This window comes from Lathamus discolor, chromosome 3, assembly GCF_037157495.1.
Source record: "Lathamus discolor isolate bLatDis1 chromosome 3, bLatDis1.hap1, whole genome shotgun sequence".
NCBI classification, from domain to species: domain Eukaryota; kingdom Metazoa; phylum Chordata; class Aves; order Psittaciformes; family Psittacidae; genus Lathamus; species Lathamus discolor.
Window position 1 is genome coordinate 12,509,269 of NC_088886.1, and position 23,419 is coordinate 12,532,687.

Genomic DNA, 23,419 nt, shown 5'->3' on the forward strand with positions numbered 1-23,419 from the left:
TCCTGCTAACACAGGGTAAAAAAGATCCCTGTGCATCACATATTCTGACGCACAACTCGTACACATGCCCCAGGAGCCCTAACCTCTAACCCGGTATGAGGTTTGCAAAGCATGGACCTCATTGTGTGTGAAGGATGGACCACAAGCTCCCCAGCAGCAAACCTCCAGGCTTCAGGGCTGCTGCTTCATGGTCTCACAGTGGGGAGATGCGCAGGCAGAGCGGGGCACTGTGCACACTTTGGGCACACTGAATTGAGCCCCAGAGCGATGTGAATGCAGGGCAAGCCCTACACAGCACCCCAGGCAACAGGAAACATGGCAGGGCAGCAGAGCAGAGGCTGGCACACACACACAGCCTGCCTGCTGGGAAGTAGCTGCATACTCATCCTCCATCTGCCTGGGGCTGCTGCTGCTGGATAAGGCCTGATCCTACCAATGCCTCCAAGCAAGCAGACCCTGGTGCTTTCATGGGATCACCTGACTGAAGGGAGAGTGCGCAACCAGGCAGAGGAGAGCACGAGGCTGAAGCATGAGCATTCTGCATACAGCTCCAGCACACAAGCATCCTGCAAGCAGCCCCGGCAGCAGAGACTTTGGTAGTGTCTATGCCATAAAACCAGTTGGTACATCATAACAGCAAAGATGCTCCCCTTGACTCTCATGCTGGGAAGATGTCACTACCACGGCATTAGAGGAACTGTGAGCAATCAGGTCACAAGACCCCTTTCCAGGCAGGGTCAGCTTTCCCACCAACACCATCCCAGCTGCTGGCCGGCGCCCCTGCCCTCAGTGCCTGCTGTCACCAGTGAGCTCTCCAAAGGGAGAGGTGCCCATCGCCCAGCAACACCACCTCAGAGCCCTGCTCCTCCTGCAGGGTTCCTCTGGGGAGGTTGCCAGCAGAGGCCCCCAGGGATGTGTGCTGGAGCCTCCACTGATCAGCACCTCTGGGAGAGGGTGAGTGGTGGGATGGCAAAGTCTACCAGCTACAGTGAGTTATTCAGAGGATGGAAACAGAGCTGATGCTGAAGAGTCCTGCTGCAAGCTGTTGGCAGTCAGGAGAATATTCTGGAAGAACACAGGTACTGGCTTTCTTAGCTTCCTGGAGCACCCTGCCCAGGATGGGTCTGGCCATGGTGGTTACTGGCTGTTCCTGCCTGTGCACAGGATGCCAGATACAGAGGCAAGGCAACACGTCCTGATGCTGCTGACAGCATGCCCCATGTGGTGCTCTACATGACCCAGGAGAGATTTCCAGAGGATTTCTAAGGATGGGCATCAATAATGGGACCATCCTAGCCCAGCTCAAAGCAGCAGATGAAACCCCTGGGAGAAGACCAGGCTCTCCCTAGCCTACCACCACCGAGTACCATCCACCGCTGAGAGCGTGGGACAGGAGGCTGCAAGGCACCGTGCCCTGCAGAGGGGTAAACACCCGGCACGCTCCTCCTCAACCATCCTCATCCCAGAGGCAGGCACCGGCTGCTGTTGCATTCGGTATCACCATGTCAGCCAGACTCTCAGGCCCATCAGGAAGAGCTGGAGATGACAAGGGGAATTCATTAGCGCCAGGAGGGAGAAGCAGCAGGCATGAAATTGGGCAGTGACATCTAAGAGGGAGGCTTTGTGCATTCTGATTTGAACGGGTGGCTGACACCAGACCCGCCTCCTCCGCAATTAGACCTGTAACGTGAGAGCTGGTAAACAGCCCTGCTGTCAGCTACGCCCTTTGGCCAAGGAAGGAGCTTTCTCCAACATCAGCTCTGCTTGGTTGAACATAATTCAAGCTTGCAATGATGGCTCTTCCCTGCTCTAAAAAAGCTGTGGCCAAAGCCTCAGTTAGGCTCCAGTCACGGGAGCAGCACCAGCTCCTCAACAGAGCCAGAAGTAAGCTGCCTTGGGGCAGGGTGGCTTGCCCAAAAGGCACGGGTCAGAGGTCCCAAGCTGGTCACTTTGGGAGGCGGAGGAGTCCAAGGAGAGTTACTGCCAAGCAATCGCACCTGATCTTAGGTTGCACTCTGCTATGACGGTGGAAAAGGAGCTTTTATGAGCCCAGAATCTCCGAGGCCTCATCCCCTGGAACCGCAGGGATCCCAGAGCCAGCAGGCTGTCTCCCTGACTGCACCATGTAAACGCATTAAGAGAAGATCCCCAGCAGAGAGGTGGTGTGTCCGTGGGGTGCCATTTGTAGGCGACGAGAGGAGCCCTGGATGCACAGTTCCAGCCCCACAAAGCTGGAGCATGCTGCCTGCCATTCCTGGTGGCTCCATGGGGAGACAGGGCAAACGGAGGTGAGGGCAGGTACAGCCCTGAGGTCTGCATCCCTGCAGGGGAAATGGCAAGCTGTAAGACATGCTCCTGTTCTGCTCCTTGCCCTATGCCCACAGCAGTGGCTATGGCCCCTTGGCAGCCCCTCTCCCTCTTCCAGCAAGACCTGGGGATCTCTCCCGCTGCAGTCTCTCGCTGTCCTTTCTAGCTGAATGCACTCACACCGACAGCGCTCCAGGCTTGAAGAGCACAGCCATTACTGTGGCTCTGCCGAGCGAAGGGAACGTCATCCCTGCATCCCCTGCCCCACAGCGAAGGGAACGTCATCCCTGCATCCCCTGCCCCACAGCGAAGGGAACGTCATCCCTGCATCCCCTGCCCCGCAGCAGCCGTCCTCCCCCTGCCATGGCAGGGCAGGCTGAGCAGCCAGAGCCCCGGGAAAGCAGCAGCCTGCTGAAGCACCAAGGATAGCAAATGGACGCGAAATAAAGCTGTGTGTGTGCCACCAGGCATGCTGCTCCTGCTCATGGCACACACACTTCGTAGTGCCAAAGAATGGGTTTCTTTCCCACTCTCCTAATAAGAGGTGCTGCCACTTCACAGCCCCTCTTTGAGCCCAGGTTGCCCACACCAAGCCTTCTGCTGACAGGAAGGGGCTGAGCCCAGATGCAGCTCAGCAGCCTCAGCATCCCTCCTGCTGCTTCACTGCCAGCAGCCCTTTGCAGATAACAGCACGGTCCCCAGCAGGGATGGGGGCTGCTGGGGATGGGTGTGCTCCCAGTGGTGGTGGCCAGGTACCTGCAAAAGCAAAGGCTGAGGACCAGGAGGACCAGGGGGGAACTCTGGGAGTGCAGAGCCCAGGATGAGTTGGAAGGGTGAGCCGAACACCCCTGCCCACCTCTCATGTTTCTATCCATCCCTTTGGTGGACAAGTTGACTTGAGAGAGGAATCCCCACTGGTGCCCAGGCACCAATCCACCCATTCCTGCTTTTGTAAGGCATCAGAGCTCAGATGAGGTTCCAGTGATGGTCCTTGTAGAGCAGAGCTGAGGCAAGGCAAACACGAGGTGCTCCCCTGTCATTCCATCACCACCACACCACAGGAAGGAGCAAAGTGCTCAGCCAAGGCTGGCTCTGGGTGGAACCTGCTTCTGCGGTGAAGATCTGCTTAAACACTACGCAAGTGTCCTCGCTTCCCTCTATTTTGCAAGAATGTCACCTCCTGAGGCCCCTAACTCACCATTCCTGCCACGTCTGCCACATCTCACACATATGGGCTGCCTCTAAGGAAGAAGTGGCCAAGCTGCTGTCAGCAGTGTATTGAACAGGGGGTGCCATTCCCCCACCCTGACATCCCCATAAATCTCCTGATCAGGTTTCTGCAGACAGGCAATAACCTTCTGCTGAAGAAAGCAGATGTACCTGGGTTTCTCCTCCCCATCCTCCTGCATGGAAGGCAGCCCCGGCAGCTGCCACATCCCCGAGGCTCAGCATCTCTGAGGAGCGGTGATCAAAGCCACCCCTCTCCCATCACGGAAGGCTCCGGATGTCAGCTCCATGACACCCCGCCTACCCATCCTACCGGAGAGACTGTGCATTCATCAGGCATCTCCAGAGAGGCACATGGCAATCTGGAAGGCCCAGAGATGCCAGACTGCTAATGTGCTAGGGAAGAGATGTCAGGGAATATTACGAACACCCCAGAGGATGACAGGCAGGTCAAGGGAGGAAAGACCTGGAAGGAGTCAGACAAAAAAAATGGAGGGCGAGAGCAGGCACTTGGGAAATTCACAGAGGAATGGCACTGCCTTCTTCCTTATTTCGAGAGGGGGAATGCTGCTGGGGCAGATTCAATTGCACTGAAACAGGTACAGAGGGTCTTGCATTCCTCTTCTCCTGTCCAGTACTGCAGTGCTAGATGCTGCTAACTGTGACCTATGGGAGACCAAAAATACAAGGCACAAATCCTGCTTGTGCACTGCTCCTCCAAGGCCGGCACAGCCAGCAGGGACCGACCGTCTGCAACCCATCTTTATCAGATACTGCAGCAGGAGTGCCCCCTCCCCAGGGCAGCATCACCCTATCACCAGCCTGTCAGTCATGCCACGCACAGCCCCTGGGCATAAGAAAGCACACTGAAGTAGGTAAGGGGAGGCCAAGCATCCTTACATCCTGAAGCCTTCTGCTTGCCCAGCCTTCCCTTCCCTCCGACTCCTCCAATATAGCAGCAGGCACAGCGGAAGCAGAGCCAGCCCTGAGCTACCGGCTGCCCAGCAGGTTCACACAGCACGGACACGCCAGCCAGCTTCTAGCTGTGCCCAAGCCAGAGCAGCATCTAGGTCAGGCTCAGAAGACAACACAAAGCAGCTGAGCAGCCCTCAGCTGGCACTGGGGGATGCTGACACAGTAACTGTACCACAACAGCTCAGCCCAGCACAGCCCTGATCTTTCCCTGTGTCATGGGAGAGCTGCCTATGGAAAAAATGGAGAAAAAAACCTATAGGGAACAACTTTCAGATGGCTCCTGAAGTGCAACACCCGAACCTGACACCTCCTCAGGAAAAGGGTCAGCTGTCTGCCTGCTGCCCATAGGCTTTCAGACCTGCTGGCTGGCAAAGGATAGCACGGGTCCAGCCTACAGCACTCAACACCCTCCCACCTCCCTGCAACTACTGGTCACAGATGGAGGGACTGAACCAGCTCTCTCTGGCACAGGTCGTGATGGATACACACAGCAATGATCCTCCTTAACCATGTGGGTACCCAGAGCCCTGAAAAACTGTGGGCATTTGCCCAGCCCACCACCTAATAAAGAACATGGGGTACAGGAGGGTCTTCCAGGGATGTGAATCCTCTCCACAAAACCCATCAGAAGAGCATGACAGGCACAGTCTCACCAGAGACTTCCCTGGCTACAAGTCCCACAAGTGATGACTTTCACTGTGGGCAACATGGAGACACTTCAAGCCTCTGACTTAAGGGATAACCAGCTCTTCACGCTGTTCCTAACACTTATCACTGAGTCAGAGTAGAGTCAAACCCTGACTTTAATCAGCATTCCACGTTATTAATAGAGCCATGCATAAAACCTGGCAGCGGAAGAGCCCAGGCCGGCAGAAGCATCATTTATCTGCCACCGTCACCTCTGACAAAGCAGCCCTACCCACCTGCCTCCCACCAGCACAGCCCCCAGCAAAGCCCACCTTCCGGCCCGTTTGTACCACAGCCCCCCCTTGAAGAGACACACACAGGAGGGCTCTGAGCTGCTGAAGCTGTGTTTTATTGAGCCCACCTCACACTCCTTCCTCTGGGCAGGCACCGCGCTGCTGCCCCCAGCCACCAGCTCAGAGCCCCACCGCGGTCCAGAGCTGCATCTTCAGAGGACACCACCGTGATGGCAAAGCCTGCGGAGACCGGGAGAAGCCAGGCAGGCTGGGGGAGGGGAGCCAGAGCATCCTAGAGGGCATCTTTGCCTCCTCCCAGGCGGCAGCAGATTAAACCCGGAGCAGCACGGCGAGGGTGAGCAGCCTCTGGCCGGCGCCGGACACCCCCCGCCCTGGCACTGCCCACCCTTCGCGGGCAAGTGTGTGCTGCATTGTCGGTGCAAACAAAGGAGCGGCTTGTGTCTGCCGAAGAGAAAGGAAGTCGGAGGCAAAACCATCCCGCAGCACTGGGTATATGCAGATTAAGCTGCAGAAGGTTGCATCGATGTAGCATTTCCCAGACATCAGTTAATCCCCCCGGCCGCGCTCTGTGTCTCCCTGGATGAGGTGGGTTGTGTCTCACCTGCAGCCACAAAGGCAATGGGTGCCCAGTGACAAACCTGACACCCCTGACCCGACACGCCTGTGAGGCTGGGCAAGTGAAACACAAGCTGTGCGCCCACCAGCACACCCGTGGGCATCGCTTTGGCAGGGAACTCGGTCTATTCTTATCAAGGAAAAACGAGGACACTGGGATTCCCACTAGCTGTCTGGGGATCGAGCTATGGATCGACAGGCTGTCGGTCTTCGCACGGATGTCTGGCTACAGGGTGAGTGGAAGGGAGAAACACACTTTTGCCGTTTGCCCTTCACTGATGCATCCTCTGCTGCCCGGCCCCCATCACCTCCAATACAACCCAAGGGAAGGTTGCTGCTCCGCTGCCTCCCCCATCTCTTGCTGGGGTGCCCTGCTTGATCTCCATGATGAACCTCTGGTCACACACAGGCTGCTTGGGGCTCTTCCCAGCTGTAGTGTGATGCTGGCAGGCCTCAGTTTGCCATGGCTGTTCCCTAGATCCCATCTTTCAGCAATGACACCCTTGCTCCTCTGGCCTTGCATCTGCTTAACCCCGAGCAATAGCAGGAGCTGCGGGGCTGGATTCCAGGTTTAGAAAGGCATCACCGGGCCATCCAATCTCTGAAGGCTTTTCCCAGCATCTCTCAGCACCTGGAGAGAGCCCTTTCCTGCCTGATGGGGACACTGGTAACGCCGGGCTTCACACAGGCGCTGCTGGTGCAGCAGCTAGGACCAGACCCGCAGGCTCCCCGGGCCGGCGCTGTACCACGGCGACCCAGAGGACGCCCGTCGGGGACACAACTCCTCCCTTCTGCTCCCATTTCTGCCACATCATTTGCCCTCCACCGGCTGCCCCGGCGGCTCCACCTCCCGCGCCGCGCACCCCCGGGCAGGGCCGGCGGGGCACCGGGGATGCCGCCGGCCGCCCTGCCGAGACCGGCACCTCCGAGCAGGTGACCCCCCCCCCGGTCCCTCCCGGCACGCAGCTCCCGCTCCCGCCGCGGGGGTGCTGGGTGCGGGGCGCTCACCTTCTCCACGTTCTCCACGGTGAAGTCGAGGCCCTGCGGCGGCGGCGCCTCCGCCCTCCGCTCCATGGCTGCGGCGGCGCTCAGGAGGCAGCGGCGGCGGGCGGGCGACAGCGCACGGGCAGCCGCATCGCGGCGGGACCCGCCTCCCCGCCCCGACGAGGGCGGCGGCACCGGCGCAGCTCGGCACCGGCGCGGCGCGGCTCGGCTCGGCGAGCAGCGGCGGTCGGGCCGGAAGCGCCCGAGGGACGCCCCGAGCGGCACCACCGCCACCCGGCTCCGCTCCGGCACCGCCTCGCCCCGCTGCCCCGCAGGCGCGGCCGGGCAGCCCGGGACCTGCCGCGGCGCCGCGCCGCACGCCGGGAGCGGTAGTCCCGGCACACGCGCGTCCCCTGCCGGGACCCGCAGGCCCTGCTCCCCGCGCGTGGTGCGGGGCGGGCAGCGGGAGCCCCGCTCAACACCGCCTCCAGCGGCCGGCCCGCGGGCGCCCCGTCGCGCCCCAGCAGAGCACGGGCAGAGGCAGGGGCTGGGCGCGCGGCCCATCGCTTTATTGCTACAGGAAAAGGCGACTGTACAAAAATAGAGTTTATCCCTCCCATTTTACAAACCATAGAAAACAAAACGGGGGCGGGGGGCGCGGAGCCGGGGCGCTGCCCAGGGCTTCGCAGCAGCGCTGGGGTTAAATTACACCCGGCCCCCGGGGGCCCGAAGTCATAAATAGGAGCTGCTGCTCGAGAACAATAAATAAATAATTTAGAGTAATAAATAGTTTAGTGCCGCAGGACGGTGGGGGGTCCCTGCCGCCCCCCGGGAGCCGATGGGTGCCTGTGAAGCACACGGGGTGCAGATCCCCCACGCCGCTGCACCCCTGGCCTCAGGGATGCCGCCTCCCTGCAGGGCAGCTCCAGCCGCCGCCACCTCCAGGGTGCCCGAGGGGACAGGGAGGTTCTGTCGCATTTCTGTCCCACTCTGAAGCTTGGGTGATGCCCGTCCCCAGATCCTCTAAAGCAGGGGGGCACCGGTCCAGGAAGGGCGCAGGCAAACTGGGTGCTGCTGGTGGACGCTGGGCTGGCAGACCCCTGTAAACTGCAGGGATGCTCCATACCCCCTCCAGCTCCTCTCCCAGGGCTGAGCCAGGGCACACTGGGGCAGGATCCCACGTAGCCGGTGGCACCAGCTGCTTGGCACTGAGCAGGATGGGGCTCAGCCACCCACCCCCCGTCATGGCTCCATCTCCTCTCGGTCCCTCGTGGCCACGTCAAAAAGGGGGCACCGGTCTCTTCTAGCCCCTTCCTCTGAGCGCCAGCGCCGCTGTGTGCGGCAAGCCGGGATCTGCTGGCAATTCGGGGTCTGCCAGCCTGCGTCGAGCCGGAGCCGAGCTGGATGCCCCCTTCTCAGCCAATGCAGCTGCACTCGGCCGCCGAGAGCTTCTCCACTGTCTGCCATGTGTTCTGCACGTCCATGAAGGAGACGGCCTCGTAGCGAGTGGGCCGGCAGCAGGGGTGGCTGAGGACCCGCTCCTGCGGCCCCGGCGTGATGAGCTGCTGCCGCAGCAGGCTGCCCAGCGTCAGGTCGTAGTTGCTGCGTGCCCGGTGGCAGGACCCGCTGCAGTACTTGAAGAGCACGATCTCGTCCGAGTTGAAACCCAGGCCCAGGTCTCGCACCTTCACCATCAGGTTGCGGATGTGGCAGTTGCGCCCGCGGGCCCCCCGGGAAGGTTTCCGTGCCCCCTTCTTGGCTTTGCCGGTGCCTGGTGGCGAGCGCTCGGCACGCTGCAGCAGGTCCTCTGCTAGCTCCGCAGCACCTGGGCCACCCGTCGTTGCGTTGTCCCCTGCATGCAGAGGGGACAGCAACGTCAGACCCCATCCTGCACCCGCCACCCTCCTGGAGCCTGCTGAGCCTGCCTGTTCCTGCCATGACCTGCGTACCCCTCCTGACCACGCACCATAGCACTGGCTACATGCCTACAGGGTGAGTGGGCACCTGGCCAAGCATCTTCTCATACGCAGGGCTCTGCCACCATCCCCAGCATGAAGCAGAGGGGCCCATGTGTTCAGCCCCCCCCCAGCCTGGCCCCGGTGCTGAGGCTCCTCAGAGCAGCTCCCAACCCACCATGCCCCACACTACCCAACACGCACCGTACAGCTGGCTCCAAGCCGCAGCAAGCGGTACCTCCATGGCATCCTCCACAGCCGGGCTGGCAGTGGCCATGCTCCGTGGCGTTGGGGCTGCTTCCAGGGTCTTGTTGCAGTGTGGGGTTCGCAGGGTGCCTGCAGCCAGCCCAGCCAGCAGTGAGAGGATGGTGAGGAGCCCCCACAGTGTCCCCTCCTACAACAGAGCACAGCACAGTGGGGTGAGGTCCCCACATCATAGACAAGACTCCATGAGCTGGAGATGGGGATGTGTGCTCCTGGCCATCACAGCCAGCCAGCTCTGGCCTCACCTTGGGCTGTGGGTGCGTGGTGGGTCCTGCTGATCTCTGCTCTGGTGGCTCCGCTCGCTGCTCCATGCTGGCTGCAAGTGCAGAGATGGGGTCAGCACCCATGCAGAGGGGATGGGGTAGGCATCAAGCTGGGAGCTGGCAAACCTCTCCCCTTCCCCTGCTATTTTTGCCATCCTCTCCCTCACCCTCTAGGACCCCAAAACACCTCCTGCACCCCAGGCATGACGCTCCCCCGCCCCTCCCCACACAGCCAGGCATCCTCGCCACCCCTCGCACCCCTTCCGAAAGATTTGGCAGCCGGGGCAGCCCAGCCTTCTCCCAGCACCTCTCCTCGGGGGGATGCGGCCAGCTCCTTGTGCGAGCGGCCTGGGATGCCAGGCTGGGCCGTGAGGCAGCGGCGGGGGCTGGGAGCGCCACGCGGGGGGGCCTTTCCCATGGCCCTTCCCTGGGAATGTTTTTCTTGCTCGCAGTGGGAGCCTGACCTTGGAAACTCCAAATCCATCAGCGCAGGGTCCTTGGGTGCAGCCACCCCCTGGCCATGCATTGGCTCCCCAGCCTCCTGCCTGCGCCGAGTTGGGACACGCAGCCCCAGAGCAGCCCGGCACCGTGATGGGCAGGATGGGCAGGCAAGTCTCATGGGGACACAGCAGGGTGAAGGACAACGTGTTGGGCTCCCTGAAGTCATTCACCCCAACACCACTGGCCAGCACCCGCTGCCCAGACACAGACAGGGGGATTCGTTCCCTGCCATGCATGGTCCCAGTGGAGCGGCGAGCATGGTCCCAAGGGATCGATGTCTCCCCAGGAGGTGCAGGGGCAGCTTCCAGCTTGCAGCCACCTGTTGCACCTCTTTCCCCAGCTGCTCCCCCGGGGTGCAGGAGGCCCCTGTGCCCTAGGGTCCCAAGCCAGGGTCCTCCAAATGTGGCTCCCAAGGGGGCTTGAGCTCTTCTTGGTCTGTCTGCTGCATCCCCTGTCCCTGAGACCAGACTGAACCCCCGGAGCTCAGCGGCATCCTGCAGCGGGGAGTTCCCCCATCCCTTCCAAGGCTTTGCCCTGACATGTCCTGTGTGCTTCCATAGCAAAGCTGGGACAGAACATGCTGAGGAGAGAGCTCCTGGCTAACAAACGAAGGGACCCGGCTGAGCACCGCTGGGGGGAGGCAACAACATCAGTTCCCCCCGTCCCCACAGCATCGCAGGGGAGAGTCCCCACGTCCTGATGGCCTCATCTGAAGCCACCCTGCGCTGGCCACACCGTGGCAAGGGGCTTTGATGAGCACTGCCAGGCCCATGTGCCTCCTCCGGAGCCGTGCGCCCCGCAGGATGCGCCCCGGTGCAGGCGGGGCTGGCACCGTGCCCCCGGCCCCGCCAGCCGCCGCAGCCCGGCCAAGCACAGCCCACACTGCACGTCGCTCCCGTGGCGGCCCGTGGCCCCGCGCCAGCCGCTGCCGCCAGGTCATGGTTTTCCCAGGCCGGCACCCCCGGAGGGGCAGGCGAGGGTCCCCGCTCCCTCGTCCAGCCCCAGCATCCCGGCGGGACGGGACGGGACGGGACGGGACGGGACGGGACGGGACGGGACGGGACGGAGCAGCCGATGCAGTTCAGGCTTCTCCCGGCCGGCGGCAGCACGGCCCCGGGCTCTGCGGCAGGAGCGCTGCCGGCGGGACGCCGGGTGAGGGCAGCCTCCCCTCGTCCCCGGGAGCCCCGGAGCCGGGCTGCGGACATGCCCGCCAGTGCCTCCGCGGGCCTGGAGCACCATCCCCGGGGGCAGCCCCCCGAGCCGTAGGACCGCAGCCCGTGCCAGCCTGGCTTTACCCCAGCGCGGGCGGGGCTAAGCCAAGCTCGGGGCACCCCACGGGGATGCCAGAGCCGCACCCCTACGGCAGCGACCTGGAGTAACACCAGCGGGGTCACTCCACACCTACCCGTGCAGACCCCGGTGAGGGCCCCGCCGCTCCCGCTGTGCCCAGGGCGCTGGGGAGCGGGTGCCCCGGGGAGAGAACCAGGCCCCGGGGAGGGCAGAAGCCCCTCGCGAAGCGCATCCGCACAGGGTCAGAGGGTGCCCCGACCCCGGGGTGAGGGTCTCAGCTCCCGGAGTGGCCGCTTGTGGAGGAGGCTGTGCTGGGGTCTCGCTCGCCACTGCTCGCTGTGCAAGCCCCGCAGCCGCGGGTCCTGCCCGGCAGAGCGGGGCGATGCTCGGAGGCCCCCATGGGCACCTGCGGGCACCGGCGGAGAGGGCGGAGAGCCGGCATGCCGCCGCGCTGCCCCTGGCAGGAGGAGTGCCGGGGCGCAGAAACGTTCTCCGCGCGTGACGCGGGGCTGGCACCCGCCCCGCAGGGCCGTGGGAGGCCGTAGCGCACACGTGGGGCACGGGGGTGAGACCAAACTCGGCCCCAGCCCAGCGAAAGCAGAGCCGGGGATGCCGGGCAGCGCCGGCCCAGGGACCACGGTCCCGGGGCTCTCCCGTGCCTCCCGCCCGAGCAGTCGGAGCACAGACCTGGTAGACGTGCCCAAAGGGTCGGTGCGGGAGCACAGGGTAGAGGCGGGTGAGCCAGTCCCTGCGTCCCCCGGGCACCCGCAGCGGGGTCCCGCCTCTCCCCACCCGGGCAGGGAGTCCCCGTTCCAGCCGCGGCCCCGAGCGCGTCCGACTGCCGGGCCGGGCTCGGCACCCAGGGAGCCTCCTGGTGGGGACCTGCCCGGGCGCGGCCCGAGCCCCCTCGCCACCCCTCGGGCACTGCCGGGCGGCGAGCGGTGAAGCGGGACCCTCCCGCCGCCCCGTTGCCCTCGCAGCCCCGGTACGAGCCACCGCCGAGGCCCGGCGCCGCCGGCAGGCTGGGGCGGACGCTGCCGCCCGCCGTCCCGGCCCGCACTCACCGTGCCCGCGGCGGGGACCATCCCCGGGGCCGCCGCCGCCCCGCATCGCCTCCGCTCCCCGCCGCCCCCCGCCGCCCGCTGCCGCCGCGCCGGGGCGGGGCGCGGGCGGGGGCCGGCGCTGCCCCACAGGCACCGGCTCCCGCCGCCGCTCCCGGTGCCGCTCCCGCTGCGCCTCGGGGAACGGGTCCCGGTCGCGGTGCGCCTCGGGGTGCGGTGCCGGTGCCGGCGGGCGGGCGCGCAGCGCGGAGCAACGGCGGCTCCATCCCTCTCCCGCCGCCGGTGTCAAATTCCAGCCGCCGTCACCTGACCGGCGGGGCGGGCAACGGTACCGGGACGCCGACCTGCGCCGGCACCAGGATCCCGACCGGCAAACCCGACCCGCACCGCAGCGGCACCGGCGCTCCGACCCGCACAGCCTACGGGACTGCTCCGGGACCAGGATGGCACGGGGACCCCGCCAGCAGTAGGAGCCGCAGCTCGACCCGCATCAGCACCGGCTCCGCTCCGGCACCCGCACCGCAGTCGAGCTCCTGCCGAGCCTCGCACCCGGCTGGGAACGGCACCGGGACCCCGGCGGCACCCGATCCCCGCTACCACCACCTGCTCGCCGGCCGGCCTCCGGGCAGGCGGACGGGCAGACGGACACGCAGCCTGGACGGACGGACAGCCCGTGAGAGGGGCTCCCCGCCCCGACAGCCCGGTGCAAGCCCTGGCAGGACGGACACACGGACACCCCGGGGGATGCGTTCAGCCCTCCCCGGAGCGCTCCGGGAGCAGAACCCCACGGGGCTTCGGTGGGCAGAGCTCCGCAGGGGGCTCCCGCACACAGCCGAGGGGACGGGTTGGGGTGTCCCGGGCCGCGGCGGGGCTGGCGGGCGTCCCACGCACCCCGAGGCGCCGCGGGCCACCGGTGTGCCTGGCGCTCACGTCCGGCCTCGCCGGAGGAGGAGCCCGGCCTCCCTGCCCGGCCTCTCAGCCCGCCCGCGCCCCGCGGCTACGGCCCACGGGCGCCCCGCGGCCAGGTCCCTCCTTACCTCCGCCGTGTCCCTGCCTCCCTCCGCCGGGGCCGCCGCAGGCCCCGGGGACATGGGGGCCGGCTGGCGAGCCGAGCCGAGCCCGTGCGAGTCCTTACGTCACTGCCCAGGGCCCTCCACGTCCATCCCGGGGCTCTCGAGTGCTCCTTGCGAACGTGCCAAATCCCAGGGCCGCCTCCGCTCGGCCCCGCTCCACACGTGCTCCCCTGGACGGACCCGGCCGCCGGGGAGCAGCCCGGCCAGGGCCAGCCCCCCCCCCCCCCCCCCCCCCACCCCGCGCCGGGGACAGCCCCCATGGCCCGGCGGGGTCGGGGAGCGCGGGGCCGAGCTGCGCGCCCCGGGGTGCCGCCGGCCACGCTCGGCGCAACCGCCCCGGGCTTATGTAACTGCCGAGGCTGGAGCCGGGCCAGCGGCTCGGGCGCTGGCCGTGCCTTGGCCGCACGACGGCTCCGGGGCGCCCGTGGGGTCTGTCCTGGGGCACGGAGCCCCGGCCCCGCGGTCCTGCTGCGCCCGCCGCGTCTCGGCTCATCCCGCCGCGTTATCCGGCAACTCCCGCGTCCCTCCCGCGGCATCACCTGCCAAGGAATGCGCTGGCACGGGAGGAACCTTCTAAGCCGTCCCCGCCGCCACTGGCAGAGCCCGGGGACGTGGCCCGGGGAACCCCCTGCCACTGGCACAGGCAGCTTGGACGAGCCTGTGGGCACGGGCGGCTTCCTGCGCACAATGGGACTGTGTGGATGGGCTTTGCAGTGGGGCTGCACTGCCCCACGGTCGTGGCCTGAGGCTGCTCCCATCTGTGATGCCCGAAGCATGGGAGCTGGCAGAGGTGATGCCCTGGATGCCTAAGGCCAGCAGAGATTTGGAGGCTCAGGGGCATCCCTGGGGTGGGGAATCAGCCAGGGGCAGGGAACAGGATCCTCAGCTTTGCAGGGCTGCAGACTAATGGGGCTGCCTACTTGGAAGGCTTCCATGTGAGCGGCAGGTCCTGCTCCAGGCTGCCTGGCTGTCACCGTGGGACTGGGACCAGCTGCCCATAGAGGGGCTGCCAGTGGCAGGGAGTGTTACCTCCCTCACGGACAGCCCAGACACAGCCCCAGGTACTGGCTCACCCCAGGGGTTACCCTTTTCCCTCTCACCTTCCCTGTGGGTCAGACTGGTCCTTGTGTTCCCAAGGCACAGCCCGGGCCTGCTATGAACATAATGCTGTGTGGGGCATGGCGCAGGAGAGTATCCAGAGCATCCCCATACAGGTGAGTCCGTGGTCCTGTGAAAAGGGTGCCTGTGCATAGCCAGGCCTCTGTCTTCTTCCAGTTGCGCCCCCTTCATGGCTGCTACACCAGACAACCTCGGGGCCCTGCCCTAGCCCTTGTCCTGGGAGATGTGACCCTGCTGCTGCCATCAGCCCCACTGATGTCCTGCCTGCCACCTGCACCTCCTCCCTGTCCCACCGAGATCACAGTGGCAGGAGGTGGCACGTGCCAGCTCTGTGCCTAAATCTGGGCACTGCTCTCCCCTTTGGCTCCCATGAGTATTGGCTCTGCCCTGCAGAATGCTGAGTGTGTGCTGGGCCCCACAGTTCGGGGGTGCAGGGCAGGGTCCCCAGCCCCACAGGTCTCCAGACAGATGGGTGACGTGCTCCCTGACTGCTGCTGCCTTGGCACTGCCTGTAATCAGCCGGTGCTCCTGTACCCCCAGGGCAGGGGTGTCCCTTGTTGGGTTTGGAATGAGCCTGCAGGGGCTCACGGCAGGGCCATGGCCTCTTGTGGTGTCTGTCCCTGAAGGTGCCACCCTTGCGTGATGGGTTGGGGATGATGCGATCCAGGCAGATGGCAGGACTGAGCATGACGTGGCTGCTGCTGTGCCCGTGTGAAGCCATGGCTGGATGTGACAAAACCCATGTGGGAGAGCTGTGATGCACATGAACAGACCGGCTGCATTGTCCCCATCTCAGCAGTGATGTGGCTCCTTGGGAGACACTCGCTACACAGCCAGTGTCCTTGTCTCTGCTGACCTGTCCCCATGTGCCTCGGTCCCAGGCTCTCTCTTCTCCCCTCCAGAGTCCTGCCAAGGCCAGGCCTGATGGCAGCAGTGGCCTTTGCTCTTTAAGGGCTGGGAAGAGAGGAAGGCAGGAAGGAGGCATTGAGCAGCTCCAGCATCTCCTTTCCAGGAGGGATCTGGAACTTGCAGCCACACACTGGGGAAGGTCGGCCACTGCCTCTGCGATGTCCCATCAGTGCTGGCAGGACCCCCTTGTGTTTAGGAGCTGGCAGGGCTGTCAGACGGGTCACCCACCTGGAAGCAGCCACCCTTGTCCCACATGGGACCGTCCCTGCAGCACCGCCGGACTTGCCACAGCGGTTACATTCCTCCCACTGGGACCCGGCAGGTGTCGGAGCCGGTCACAGCCTCGGCCTTCAGCTTCCTAAACTGCTTCCTTCCTGGACGCTGTGGTGAGAAGGTCACTTGGCGGGGCCGCACCCAGCCCGAGTGGTGCCGTGACCCGCGGCAGGAAGCCACCGCGCTGCAGGGACTCCCTGAGAGCAGCAGTGGCGGGCAGCCTGTGCTGGCAATGACCACCCGCCCCTCCTCTGCTCCCCAGCACGACGCGGACCCAACGCACAAACCCCAATCCCACCCCTCAGGTGGGGAGCACAGCCCTCTCCTGTCCCCAGCATCAGCTCGGTGGCATCGGGGTCACTGTGCTGGAGGAGTCAGCAGTGAAATCAGGCTGGGGACAGCCCCAGCAGGGGAACCCCTCTGCCTCTCCTAAACAAAGGCCAAAGACAGCAGAAGAAAGACGCCAGCCAAGCTTGTTTGATAGCTTTATTGCTTCTGTGATATGACTGAACTGATGTGACATAAGCCGGCGCGGAGGAGCCTACACGACTCTTGCCCTCCCTGCCTGGAGGGGAAATTAAAAAAACCTGCAGGAACTAAACCTAATTTTAAAAACTCACGGAGTTCTCACATCTCAGCTCGGTGCAGCACCGGCTTTGGAGCAAGTCCCTGTGTGGGGTACAAGGAGCCATGCCCGGAGTGGCTGGGTGCTGGCCTGTGTCAGCCGCACGGAAGGACACGTCTCTAATACTGTGTGTGATGCACTGCTTGGACTGATGGCATGTACCGTGCTGGTGGAGCTCAGCATGGAAGCCCCTGTCCATCCCAGGTGCTGCATGTCCCTGTCTGGTACAGGCAGCCCTGTCCCAGTACCTTCCCCCTCTCCCAAGCAGCTTGGCAGGGCAGGACCTCCCTGCTGCTCCCACCCAGGAAAAGGAGACTCTGGAAGCCCATAGATGCTGGGCTGAGGGATGCTGAGTGCAGAGGATCCCCTACTGCCTCCTGCTCCCTAGCCGTGGTACCTGCATTTGGCACGTCTGAGCTTGAGGTCACAGCACGGAGAGAGCCCGATGCCAAGGTGGTGGGCACTGGGGAGGGCTGCAGGACACAGTCGCATGAGCAGCCTGTGCTCATGGTGTGGTCAGGGCAGCAGCAGCTCTCTGGCAGCCCCCGTCCCCCAGAGCAGCACATGCTGGCTGGCCTGCAGCTCCCCACACTTGCTCTCTGCACCATATGGAGCAATACACTGCTGCAGGAGCTGGCTCCCTGACCTCCTTGTGCTTCTCCAGCATCTCTCCGGGCAGGTTCCCTGCCACCCGAGTGGCCTTTCCGCACCACAGCGCGTCAGAGGCACCAGGCAACCCTGCTCTATATTTAGGCCGTGGAGAATTCCCCTGGGCTCTCCCTTCCGAGCTGAAAAGGTGAGTCACTGCGAGGGAGAGGCCAAGACTCGCATCCGTCCCACTGACCCTGCTCTGACCCGCGCACCGCTCCGAGCTGGCAGGACTGCCGCGTTTCGGAGCGCAGGAGGTGGCTGCAGGTGCACGCGGGGAGGCAGCCAGAGGAACAGCATCCAGGAGTGAAGCCCAGCACTGAGCACTGCTCCTGGGGTGCTGCAGCGCGCACACCCCATCACCCAGACACAGGGCTGCTCCGCAGCGGTGCCTGCCCACCAATGTGAAAGGGGACAGCGAGTTAGAGAGGAGCCTTGGTGCCCCAAGCAACCCCACATGCTCTCTTCCCTTTGCTTTCTCACCCCGGTCACCCTGGGTCATGTTCTCTCCTTGGACCTGGAGCCAGTGAGCTGGAAGACAAAGGTGTCCCATAGCTTTGTAGTGCTCAATAAAACATGTAATCGTATCATTGCCATCACAAACCTCCATTGGGGTGCTTCTCCCAGGGGGTAGAGGGCTGCCCACCACAGGCCTTTATAAGGCTCTTTCGCTCCCCTCCTTCTCCTGGCTGGATCCATCGGCTCTCTGACATCTCAGCTCACTGTAGCATATGGATATGGTCCATCACTGCCCATGGCTCTCACAGCAGCTGTTAAAGACCCAGTTCAAGCACCAAGCAGAGGGTGGGTGCCCACCCTTCCCCAGCCACAACCTCAGCCAGGTCCATCATCCCAGGCAGCCCCTGGCAGGGACTCTATGGACAATGGTCCAGGCTGACATGCAGGAACTGAGAAGGGAGTGTTGCCTGGCAAGAGCCATGGAAATCCAGTCCCTTGAGCTCCTGCAGCAGGAACATCAAATCAGGGGGAAAATACTCAAAGGAGTATTTGCCACAGCATATACTCAAAACCCCGCTGGAAACTCCAGCTCTCAATGTTGGAAACCTCAAAGAGCATCCTGGGACGAGGCATGTACAAAAGAGAGCAGGGATCAGCTGACTGGGAGGCCAGAAGGCCACAGGAAAAGACATGGGATGGGGAAGGAGAAGGAAGCATGTGTCTTCAATGGCCTGGAAGAGGCAGGATCTTTGAGCTGCTCCCAAACTACAAGGCAAGCAGCAGCCACAACCAGAAGCTGGACAGAACTTGCCCGTGAGCAAGCTCCTTGGCTACAGGAGCACAATGGAGGAGAGGCTTCTGAGGGGCACTCACGCTGGTCTGTGGGCAGCACCCAGCACCAATGTCCTGAAAGCTGCCTCTGCCTCCAACCATTCCATATAGTTTGCTCCTCAGCCCCTCCTGCGCATCCCCTCTGGGGTCTCAGCCCCAGAGCGACAGGTCCCTGCAAGTCAGTGGGAACAGAGGCGGCACAGGGCAACCATGCGAGCCCTGCTCTGAGCATCCCTTGTCCCTGTTAGTACCACGTTCTCCCTTCAGCTCAGAGCAAGGCAGACTGCAATCCTTGGGCTATGTCAGATGCAGCTCCAGGACTATGAGCCTGGCCAGCATTCTTGGGGCTTCCCTCTCCACTGACCCAGCACTGGCGGCTGCACACTGGTGCCTCAGCACACAGGGACCTTGCTCAGGATCATGCCCCTGGGTGCAATCCAGTCTGCTCCAGGCTAGAAGAGCACAGGAGCCAATTTCCACCTGTAACCGTTCCCCTGGCAATCCCTCTTCTGCCCACGCTCTCCATGCGGATTAGACCACCCCGCTGTCCCCGCACTTGGCCACGTTGCTCAGTTTATTCCAGCTCCTTTGAAATAAGTATACAAATCAAATGTGCAAATACTGCATCTCGGGACCAAGACGGCAAAGGAAGGGACGTGCTCCTGAGAGCAGGAGGAGCAGCAGTGCTAGATCAGCACAGGAGGAGCTTGGAAATGAAGTGAGCAGGGGCCAAGCAGAAGGTGAGGGTTCCCAGCAGGCGCCCACCCGTGCCAGCAGGCTCCATCATCACTGAGGTCACACGTCACTTAAATAGGGAACATGATCAAGTCTGGAAAGTAAAACGAACTTCTTCAGCAGCCTGCTCTCAAGCTGTAAAGCTGCAGATCTCTGTGCAAGATCTGACCTCCTTCCAAAGAATAAATTACTCCTCTCCCACACAAAAATAAAGCAAGATGCTGTCCAGAAATGGTGACACCAATCTGTACGGACTCCACAGGGGCCCTGCACAGCAGGCATAAACCAAGAGGCCTGAAAGCCTTGAGCACAACAAGGCAGGCTCCTCAGCGCCGTGACAGGCAGGAAGGTGGGGAGGGTCTGAGGCAGGCAGAGAAAGCCATCGGCTCCCGGCTCCACCTTGGGGTCAGAGCAGAGGCAGAGCAAATGGCTATGGAAAATGCAGCCAAGTAAGTGGCTGCTGCTGCTGCCTCTATATGGGAAGCAAGGAAAAGCACAGAAAAACAAACCCATGCTCATCTCCATCCAGAAGCTCCACGTGGAGGATGAGGGAAAGCTAATATTCTCCCTCCGAATTATAGCAGCACCAACAACACCGAAGTTTTGGATGGATTTGTTTTCCTGGGGAAAGGTCTGAGGCCAGTGACAACGCAGATGGAGCATGAAGAGGCCGGGTGTTTCGCAGGGCTGTGCACAAGCAGTCTTTGCCTTGCACCTTGGTATTTCTCGTATGATTCCAGCAGAGTTTCTTTTAAAAAATAATACTTTGTACATTCAGGCATCGCTGCCTCGGGGCAGCATCGCCTCCCATTTGGCACAAATCGTTTTATTCACAAACCTGTCTTCTCTCTCCTGAGTCTCTCCTGTTTAGTTCAGGACACAGAAGATCCGTCTGCGATGCAGAGTTCAAGAACTGCCCACTCAGCCCCTTGCCCACCTCCTGCCAGCTCTAGGCCTGGAGGCAGCAGATGTAACCCTCACGCAGACTGGCGATGCGAGAGGGTCTTCCCAGAGCACCTGGGCAACTCTGTGTGTCTTCAGTGAGGTGGGATTCTTACAGGGGGCTGCCAGTGCCTGCATCTAGAGCTGCAGCGTGCATCTTCGTCTCCTCCCTTGGAGGCAGTGGCTGCAGCCACTCAGATCCCACTGGTTAGGTCAGTGATGACTCGGGCTTTCACCAGCTTCCGCAGGAACTCCTTCTCCCGCTGGATGTTGTGTGTCCAGGACTGGAAGGAAATGGGAGAGATAGGAGGTCAGCAGCTACCCTGGCCAAGCATGCTCCTGTCCCCCACGTTGTGGCAGACTCCAGCTAGGGCAGGGCTGTGGCTTTGGCCAAGGAGACCAGACCCTGCTGCAGTCCAGAAGAGCCCTTGCAGAACAAGTGCCTTCTCTTACCTAACCGGTACAGCCAGCAGGGTCAGACCTCGGCAGAAGGTCTCCCCTGACCCAGGTCAGACCTGGGGTAGGAGGTCTCCCCATGGGCTGACTGAAGCTTTTCTGGCATGGTGAGATGTGAACAATCCAGGTACCTTGGGCACACGTAGCTGGTTACAGTGCGCTCCCAAGCTACTGCACCAAGAGTCCAACAGCGCAGCATTAAAGGTGATGTACACTGGGAAGAAGAGTTTGCAGAGAGCACTGTGGCAGGACATACAGTACTCACATACAGTTCCCTGCCAGGGGAATACAGGGGGTGCATGCAGCTGAAAAGCTCCAAGACCACCCCCATCAAGGCCAGCTCTTGCCTTTGCTAGCCCTATGAAGAGGAAATCACGTGTTAAAGGTTACACTAACACAGCATGAAGGGTGAAATGGTCAAAACTCCCAGGCAGGCATTTCAAAGCAATGATGGCTATAGCTAGTGTCAGCCCACCCAGATGTGTTCCCTGCAGCTGGCTTTAGCTGTGATCACAGCATCTGCCATCAACCCCTGCATTGGTATTATTAAAGCACTTAACGAAGGCAGTTAAGTGGTTTGTCTCCCTGGGGAGACCAAGGCACAGCAGGGAAAAGCGACTTTCCCCACAGTCTCCTGACAGGACGAGAATCCCAGTAAATGAACCCAGGCCTCCAGCACAGTGCTCTGGACAGCAGGTAAGCTGAGCTCTAAATATGATCTGGACCATGATATAATCACTCTGTAGGATCCTCTCTGAAATAGCCTCAAATCAACAAAGCACCAGCTCAACAAGCCCTCTGAGGGCACTTTGTCATAGGTATCCAAACCGGGTTTAACCCCTGCAAAATGATGGGCATCTGTCTGCAAAACTACCACTGCCTGCAGAGCACTGGCTGTGTCCATCTAACACAATGTGCATGTTCTTCTCCTGTCATCTGCTGTGTAGCACTGACAGCCCTGGTCACTGCATGCTACCAAGAGGTCCAAGAGACTGAAGGTCCTTGTCTAGATCTCCAGCACATTTTGCAAATACTTCTCTTGCTGCTCCTGTGCATTTAGAAGCCAATTCCATCTCCTCAGTGCACAGGAACGATAACAGTTCAAGCAGCTGCAGAAAGTTCAGGTAGGTCTTATCTTGTAACCTGTGTTCAAAAGAAGTCTGTTTCTAATGGCAGTTACCTCAATGCTGCAAAGGGTGCACTAGTACCAGGAACAACAAGGCCACACATGGTAAAACTGTGCTGGTGCTCTTTGGTACTCTGAAAATGCGAAGACCCCATCTCTAAACTGAAAAGACACTGCCAGAAACAACTCAGTGCTTGGCTTCTGCTTGCATAAAAGCAGAACCTGAAAACTGGCACTGGGAAGAAAGCTGGCTCTTAAAAGGAAAAAACGCACGAATTTCAGAAAGCAGCAGTGTGAGCGATGGTGGTGTGGAGCAGAGGGAGCTAGGAGAGCAGGACTGCACGTGCCTGTCACTGGGAGCCAGAGAGCCAGGATCCCTCAGTTTGCTGGAAACAGTCCCACATGTGGCATGTCAGCTGGGGGTCCTGGGCCCGGCCCCTGCCATGCAGCAGTGTCTCTTCTGGCACCACAGCCCCTTGTTCAGAATGCACAGCACCGTTGGAGGCAGCCAAGTGTGTGCGCTGTTGGCAACAGGCAGTGAGCAGCTGTCTGCGGGCACAGAGGCCATGCTGGGAACACCAGGTCTCAATGCATTCACTTGCATCTGGCCAGGCTCGTTGTTCAAAGCCTATCTGGAGCACCAGGGAGCCTGATGTGCCTGATACATCATAGCACAATCTGATTCATCCTTCATGTCTTTCAGCCTCATCAAATGGTATGAGAAGCCAACTGGTTTCACCCAGGACAACCTGTTCGTGTCCCTTGGTACAGGCGGTAACTGGGGAAGCAGTCACTCACAGTATGTAAAACATCACCTCAGGCCACATGCAAGTGCCTTATCTGATGGCAAGAGGAAATCTGCTTTGTGAACGGTACAAGTGGAAGAGGAATTTAAGTACAGGAGGTGGATAATAAAACTTTGGGTGATACAATTGCAGTCTCTCACATGACAGCTAGATCTGGCTCCAGCACTGACTGCAAGGCTGCTGGCAAGACCTATAAACCTCTGGCTGTTCAGCATCCAGGCTGCTCTATACCCTGGGCACTGTCACAAACTCTTCTTTCTAAGCAGAAAGCCACATGCAAGGGAATTTGGCCTCCCACTTGATCCATGGATCTTAGTGGTATCTGCAGCAGTACTCTCAAGGTTTTGTGGTGAATGTAAGACCATAGAGAAAGAAGATTCCCCAGTGAGGATGGGCTTTTGTTCCTCCCAGACAGTACTAGCAGGGCTCTGGATGCAGTACTGCTCCCCCCACGCCTGACAGCATTGCGGGCAGGAGGGATGAGGCATGTCTTCAACACCAGCTCTGGTTACTGATTACAGGAGAGGGACTCACCCCACTGACAGAGCTAATCAGGCAAAGGAAGCTGCATTCTAGCAGCAGCAGTGGGGAGGAGAGCCAGAGCAGATTTCTCAAAGCTGCTGGAGAGAGGCAGGCACCTCACTCCCATTGCCCAGGTAGGGGAAAAGCAACAAAATACACCCTAAACCCTCCTGGTTTTAGGGTATATACACCCTAAATATCACCCAGTTGCAGGGTTTATGAAAAGCCAGGCCTTGTCAGGCTCAGGTTTGCTTTGGGCCAGGATCACATCATGGCTGTTGTAAGGGGAAGTTCTCTTGCAACCCCTCACTGGGTAAGCTGAGGTGCTCTGTGTAAGCTTGCAGGCAAGTTGTCCTGGAAATCACTTAGCTGATGCCGTGTCCTGAGCTGCGGCAGCCTGACAGGAAAGGGGCAATGCTCTGGCGAACCATGTCCCCAGGGACAGGGTTCTCCTGTCAGAGTGCTCATTTTGACATTTTATGCAGAGGATTATGAGCAGGATCCATGCCTGC

The 23,419-nt window shown here is 61.5% G+C and overlaps 3 protein-coding genes across 14 annotated transcripts in view; all 3 read right to left on the reverse strand.

The window, feature by feature from the left end:
• IPO13 (importin 13) overlaps positions 1-7,346 on the reverse strand; it is a 31,921-nt gene extending 24,575 nt beyond the window's left edge. Inside the window, exon 1 of one of the 2 annotated variants that reach the window (XM_065673546.1) lies at positions 7,074-7,346. In XM_065673546.1, coding sequence (XP_065529618.1) covers positions 7,074-7,139 — 66 coding nt within the window. In that variant the 5' untranslated portion in view covers positions 7,140-7,346. The remainder of the gene's footprint in view (positions 1-7,073) is intronic. The other variant, XM_065673547.1, reaches the window with a different exon arrangement.
• A 1,038-nt stretch (positions 7,347-8,384) lies between these two features.
• Positions 8,385-13,659, reverse strand: ARTN (artemin). 4 transcript variants are annotated; one of them, XM_065673560.1, is made up of 4 exons: positions 13,421-13,659; positions 9,514-9,584; positions 9,209-9,398; positions 8,385-8,901 (listed from the first exon to the last, which is right to left on the reverse strand). In XM_065673560.1, the coding sequence occupies exons 2-4, from the start codon at positions 9,577-9,579 to the stop codon at positions 8,465-8,467; spliced, it is 693 nt and encodes a 230-aa protein (XP_065529632.1). In that variant the 5' UTR covers positions 9,580-9,584; positions 13,421-13,659; the 3' UTR covers positions 8,385-8,464. The 4 variants fall into 4 exon arrangements, with proteins under 4 accessions (XP_065529632.1, XP_065529631.1, XP_065529630.1 ...); XM_065673559.1 differs by lacking the exon at positions 13,421-13,659 and adding an exon at positions 12,387-12,467; XM_065673558.1 differs by lacking the exon at positions 13,421-13,659 and adding an exon at positions 9,790-11,427.
• A 2,570-nt stretch (positions 13,660-16,229) lies between these two features.
• The window catches only part of ST3GAL3 (ST3 beta-galactoside alpha-2,3-sialyltransferase 3), a 197,136-nt gene continuing 189,946 nt past the window's right edge, over positions 16,230-23,419 (reverse strand). For all 8 annotated transcript variants that reach the window (XM_065673551.1, XM_065673557.1, XM_065673553.1 and 5 more), the window contains one exon: positions 16,230-20,281. In XM_065673551.1, coding sequence (XP_065529623.1) covers positions 20,192-20,281 — 90 coding nt within the window. In that variant the 3' untranslated portion in view covers positions 16,230-20,191. The remainder of the gene's footprint in view (positions 20,282-23,419) is intronic.